At 59.2% G+C, this 5,852-nt stretch overlaps 2 protein-coding genes and 1 non-coding gene across 3 annotated transcripts in view; 1 reads left to right on the top strand and 2 right to left on the bottom strand.

Annotated features, from left to right (window-relative positions):
* Positions 1-15: 15 nt before the first annotated feature.
* On the bottom strand, positions 16-105 carry VDBG_15001. The gene has a single exon. It is a non-coding gene; the product is annotated as a tRNA-Phe (tRNA).
* Positions 106-453: 348 nt separating this feature from the next.
* VDBG_00110 (O-methylsterigmatocystin oxidoreductase) lies at positions 454-2,093 on the bottom strand (the record flags this gene model as incomplete). Its single annotated transcript, XM_003008383.1, has 3 exons — positions 454-1,516; positions 1,572-1,709; positions 1,768-2,093. The coding sequence occupies 3 exons, from the start codon at positions 2,091-2,093 to the stop codon at positions 454-456; spliced, it is 1,527 nt and encodes a 508-aa protein (XP_003008429.1).
* A 1,106-nt stretch (positions 2,094-3,199) lies between these two features.
* The window catches only part of VDBG_00111 (GTPase-activating protein GYP7), a gene marked incomplete at both ends in the record, with an annotated part of 2,930 nt that continues 277 nt past the window's right edge, over positions 3,200-5,852 (top strand). The window contains 4 exons of the mRNA XM_003008384.1: positions 3,200-3,385; positions 3,490-5,043; positions 5,163-5,516; positions 5,604-5,847. Coding sequence (XP_003008430.1) covers positions 3,200-3,385; positions 3,490-5,043; positions 5,163-5,516; positions 5,604-5,847 — 2,338 coding nt within the window. The remainder of the gene's footprint in view (positions 3,386-3,489; positions 5,044-5,162; positions 5,517-5,603; positions 5,848-5,852) is intronic.

Raw genomic sequence — 5,852 nt, forward strand, 5'->3', positions numbered from 1 at the left:
AAAAGGCAAAACAATTGGGGTGAGCCGGGATCGAACCAGCGACCTTTAGATTGACTTCCTGAAGTTGGCTTCAGTCTAACGCGCTCCCAACTGCGCCATCCCCCCAATGGATAATTTCCGGTTCGATGAGCAAAATCACGACAACCGCTTGCAGCAAAACCCCTTATTTTTCCTTGCTGTTGAGTCTGTTCACTGGGTGATGCTAAGTTGACTTTTTTTTCAATGAAGCATTGCACTGATGCGAGTCCTCATAACGTACCGTCTTATGGTTCTCTCCTTGTCACTCGCAAGCTCATTGACAAGAAGCATGTCTCGTGTGTGCATCAGGGCCCAAGCCAGACCTCAGCGTTCCTTCACAAGTTAGAGGAGAGAAAGTACAGGCAAATCAGTCTGTAGTCATAACTTGTCCATAAGTTGAGCTCGTTCTGCTGCAGCTGACGCATCCCCGCACGATTAGGTCTCGAGAAGGGGCGCATCGCTCGCCTCCCAGGGGTGGTCCTCCTCCGCGCGCCGAATGAGATGTGTGTGCGCAGCGCTCCTCGGCGTGATCTTGAAGGGGAACTCAGCAGGGTAGCACAGGATGCCGGGCATCGGCTTGGCGTCGATACCCACGGACCCCCCCGTCGAGTCGGTGGCGGCGCTCACGTCAAATACCGCCAAGGACTGGACGACGTTGATGAAGACACCCGAGTCGGCGATAAACCGGCCAGGGCATATTCTGCGTCCGTACCCAAACACGTCGGACGTGGGGTCTGGCTCGTCTCGCGGGCTCAGAAAGCGCTCGGGCTCAAACGAGTGCGGGTCCCGGTAGACGTTCGGGTCATGGAGGAACCCCCACACAGCCGGGAGGAGGATGGCGTTCTTGGGGATGCGGTACCCGTTGTACTCGAGCTCCTCGTTGGCCGTGTGGGGGAATCCCATGGGGGCAATAGGCCACCATCTCAGCGTCTCTTTGATGACTGCGTTGATGTAGGGAAGGCTGTCCCGGTCCTCAAAGTTGGGAAGACGATCGGTGCCTATGACGCGGTCGATTTCTTCCTGGGCTTTGCGTTGAATACCGGGGAACTTTGCCATGGCCAGGGTGAAGGCCGTCAGGCTGATGACGGTGGTGTCCGCGGCGCCGCCGTAGAGACTTGCGGCCGACCACAGGATGGCCTCCTCATCATCTTGGCACAGGGTGCTCGTGTCGTTGTTTTTGCACTGTTGCACGAGCTTCGACACGTACGAAGGCTTTTGCGAATCGGCGTCCATCTGGCGCTGGACGAATCGATACGGCACCCAGCCGGCGTCCTGGATGGACGTGCGCCACTTGCGCGCCGTCTTCTTGAAGGTGACGCCGGGCGTGTTCTCGGGGATGTATCGGAGCAGAGGAATCGTATCGACCGGCCAGGCCATGGGCACAGTCGCCAGGGAGAACTCGGTGGTCATCTTGTCGACGAGGCTGACGAGCACGTCGGGCTCGTGCGGCTCGGCAATGTAGCCATAGGCCATCTTTAGGATGGTCGCCGCAGTCGTGCTGGATCTTGGTCAGACATGCACATTGATGTCTCGCCAACGTCGTTCGAACTCACGTCTTGAAGTGCTGCAGCCACTTCTCCGGCTCCTTCAGCGCACGCACGAGCTGGCGGTTCACCTCGAGCTCCTGGGCCTGGTGATACTGTGCTGCCGCAGCCTTGGTGCCGAGTTCTCGGTGCATGAGCTTGCGGTACCTGCGGAAAGACCTCGGTGTTGCCCTGGCTGATGACTGTCTTGTCGTAGCCGCAGAACTCATTGGCAAAGACCATGCTCGGCCGACCGGAGGTCTTGCCGGCGAACTTCTCGAGGAGGTCATGAGCCATCTGCTGGTCATTGATGAGAATGAGAGTCTTGCCAAGCACGGTCACGGAGCTGATGGGGCCATAGAGGCCCTTGTGCTTGACCCAGTGCTGGTACTCGGCCATATCGGCGGGAGGAAAGTCGTTCACATTGCCAACAATGGGGAGCGGTTTGGGACCTGGTGGTAGGGGCAGCCGGCGTCTCTCGTTGAGGTATTGGTAAACAAGGTAGCTGAGTAGAGCCACAGCAGCCCACGGCAGTACAAGCGATGCCGCCATGATGTTGGTCTGGCAGCTGGTTCACGTGTAGCGGAGGGGGGACGGGGTCAGTAGCAAGGCAGGTGAAGCTCAGAACGAGAGAGAAGAGGAAGACGAAGATAAAGCGGACGAGCACAACAACGAGGTCTGCAGCAACGGACACAGAGTCTATATCAGGCAAACAATCGGCATAATCACCAATGTCATGATTGGCCGCTCATATCTCGTGCAGGCGGCGGTCAGCCGCGTCGAGGAGCATCTTCCGTGCCGTGGGTTCGTGATGTGCCGACTTGGCGACCTCGGTGGGGTTGAGTGCTACCTGTGTGCAGATCACGACTGGTGGTCTCCATCGCGCAAAGGTGCCGTATGTAGGCGAAAGGAAGTCATTGGATGTTGAATGCACCGTGGATATCTTGCTGCATGAAAAGGGCCATCCATATGCATCGTTCGCTGTTGCCGCGGCTTGCATTGCATAGCCGTGCAAGTAAGTGATGAACATACATGCGGGCCGCCGGGCTTCTTGGTGGAACGATGAGAGTGTGATGGCGTTTCGTAGGGAAAGCCATTGGCTGATGTCGACATGTTGTTTGACGTCAACGTGCTGCCATCCAGTAGGGTCGGATTGAAGGTGGAAGGGATGGTGTCGAGGTGAGACCTACGAGCGTAGATACTTCACAGGGCAGGGTACCTTAAGCTCCAGCCACAGATGCTCGGTACTTACTCAAGGTACCTAAGGTAGGCACCTCAGATAGGCAGGCACCTGGAGGCATCGCGTGAAGTGACGAGGCGAGAGGCGAGGCCCGGGTGACGTAGGCGGAACGCGCCAGCTATAGCAGGCGGCCGACGCTTTCAGCGGGCGACCCCACCATCACCATCGCTGCAGCCTGGTGACCTCGCCCATTCTATTAGTCGCCCCCCCCCCCCGCCGTCCACCTACACTCCATGTCCGCGTGAACCCCATCTGGTGCATCATGCGTGCTGTACCAAGATTTCCCTTCTTGCACTCGAGTCTTCCTCTCGTGTAAGCCTTTCCTTCCTCAAGCAGCTTCAGCCTGCGCTTCATCTCATCTCTCCGTCTGCTCTACTACCCACACCCGCCGACCGTCACGGCCAGACACGGCTGCACGATGACCTCAGACCCCCCGCCCTCCTCAGCAGGGGCCTCTCGCGATGCAGCTCCCGCCAAACCACAGAGAAGCTCGTCGCCATCGGGCAGCTACTATGCCTTGAGCGACGACGACGAGGGTGAGTACAACACCATCACACACACCGAGACGGGACGTGGTGTGAAGCTGCTCTTTTCCAAGAGCAAGGTGAGTGGCCTGCTGCTCCTTGCGAATTGCTTTCCTTGCGAATTGCTTTCCTTGCGAATACGCTTTCCTTGCCCCTCATCGTCTAACCCACCACGCCACCCCAGGTCTACGTCCACCCAACCCCGTCTGCCAAAGACAACATCCCAGGCTACATCGCTCTGCTCCAGCAAAAAGGTCACCGAAATGGCCGGCCCCTTTCCTCCTCATCGCTCGAGCCTGGCTCCGTCGCCTCGTCAGATCTCCTCCTCGCCTGGCTGCCCGAAACATCGCTGGGCGCTTCCGAAAGCATCTACGTCAAGGTCGACCTCAGCGACGCCGAGTCGCCCCCCAAGCAATCCTACCTCGTGCCCCCACCGCCCACCGTCACCGCCCACCAGGGCTCCATCGGCCACTACGCCTTCGCCATCCCCGTCAGCGCCATCTATTCACTGCTCGTCCGCCCCCCGAGCCTGGGCTGGTGGTACGGCTCCCTGATCATCAACTCGAGGGCCGGCGACAGCTTCCCCGCCCTGTTCTTCCACGATGGCGAATGCCAGAGCACCATCCTCAAGAGGAAGCAGCGCGCGCGCGAGAACTTTGATCCCTTTGGCGACAAGGGCGAGATGTTCTGGGGTGGCGACGAGGTCCTGCGCTGGCTGCGACGATATATCGACATTCAACGGTCCGAGGCCGAGCCCAACATCTACCTCGTCGAGCCGAGCAAGGAAGACAGCGAGGCCTTTGGTGGCAAGCTGACGTCCAGTCAGACACAAATTGGGCGCAAGGACAGCACCACGGGCATGAACGTCCAGGGTGCTGCCGGCGCAGGATCGTCACGGGGCGCAGGACCCGATGCCCAGATGGATCCCTTTGTCAAGTTTGTTAAGGAGACTGGCTGGAACATTATGGAAAAGTTCAGCAAGGTCACGACCATGACACGCCGCGCCGCCCAAGACGCCATCCAGAACCCCAACGTCCCTCCACAGATGAGGCGGCTGCTGAGAAACCCGGAGGTGCAAACCATCCAGGAGGAGTTTGACAGCGCGAGGATCTACCTGGCTAGGTGGGCCATGGGCATTGCCGAACAGAGCGAGCGTGATCGCCGACAGAGGATCTGGACCGCGAAGGACGTGCTGGAGCTCGAAGATACAGACGTCGGCGAGTTTGAGCTGCTGGATGGTACGAGCGGCCTGTCGATGGAGGAGCGCAGGAAGCCCGTCACGGCCAAGGAGTGGAGTACCTTTTTCGACGCGCGCACCGGGCGGTTGACCGTGACTGTCGATGAGGTCAAGGAGCGCATCTTCCACGGAGGTCTCGATCCGGACGACGGCGTGCGCAAGGAGGCTTGGCTGTTCCTTCTGGGTGTGTACGACTGGCACAGCACTGCCGATGAGCGCAAGGTCCAGATCAACTCGCTCAGGGATGCCTTTGTCAAGCTCAAGGGAGCCTGGTGGGAGAGGCTCGTGGATCTCGGCGGTGAAGGAGAGGAGGGCGAGTGGTGGCGCGAGCAGAAGGGCCGTATCGGTCAGTACACCACAGCGACGCAGAATCCAACGTTCGTGCTAACAGCCACCACAGAGAAAGACGTTCACCGTACGGACCGCAACGTCCCCATTTTTGCAGGGGAAGACATCCCCCATCCAGACCCTGACTCTCCCTTCGCCGAGGTCGGCACCAACGTTCACCTCGAACCAGCTGAAGGACATGCTCCCTCACCTACAACGAGTACAACAAGGGATCTCGGCTACGTCCCAGGGCATGTCTGACCTGCTGGCGCCCATCTACGCCCGTCATGCAGGACGATGCCATTGCGTTCTGGGGCTTTCAGCACTTCATGGACCGCATGGAGCGCATCTTTCTCCGCGACCAGTCCGGCATGCGCAACCAGCTCCTGGCCCTCGACCATCTCGTCCAGTTCATGGACCCCAAGCTGTACAAGCACCTCCAGTCTGCCGACAGCACCAACTTTTTCTTCTTCTTCCGCATGCTGCTCGTGTGGTACAAGCGCGAGTTCGCCTGGATGGACACGCTGCACCTCTGGGAGGTCCTGTGGACAGACTACCTCAGCAGCAGCTTCCACCTCTTCGTCGCGCTCGCCATCCTCGAGAAGCACAGGGATGTCATCATGACGCATCTGCAGCACTTTGACGAGGTGCTCAAGTATGGTATGTTTGAGATTCTTGCCCCCTTTGCCCAAAGCCAAAAAAAAAAAAAAAAAAAAAAGTCTAACGCACGCCAGTTCAACGAACTCTCCAACACAATGGACCTCGACTCGACCCTCATCCGCGCCGAGGCCCTCTTCCGCCGCTTCAAACGCCTCGTCGAAGCCGTCGACAAGAAGGGCAACTTCCCGCCACCCCGCCTGCACAGCCCCGACGAGGTCATCCAGAGCCCCGACGCCGCCAGGGTACGGCCCGCCAGCGCCAGCCCGCCAGAGGACGCTTCGACTTCGGCCTCGGCCTCGGCCACACCCTCGACGCCGAGTGCG

The sequence above is a fragment of the Verticillium alfalfae genome, genomic scaffold (genome assembly GCF_000150825.1).
Source record: "Verticillium alfalfae VaMs.102 supercont1.1 genomic scaffold, whole genome shotgun sequence".
Lineage (NCBI taxonomy): Eukaryota > Fungi > Ascomycota > Sordariomycetes > Glomerellales > Plectosphaerellaceae > Verticillium > Verticillium alfalfae.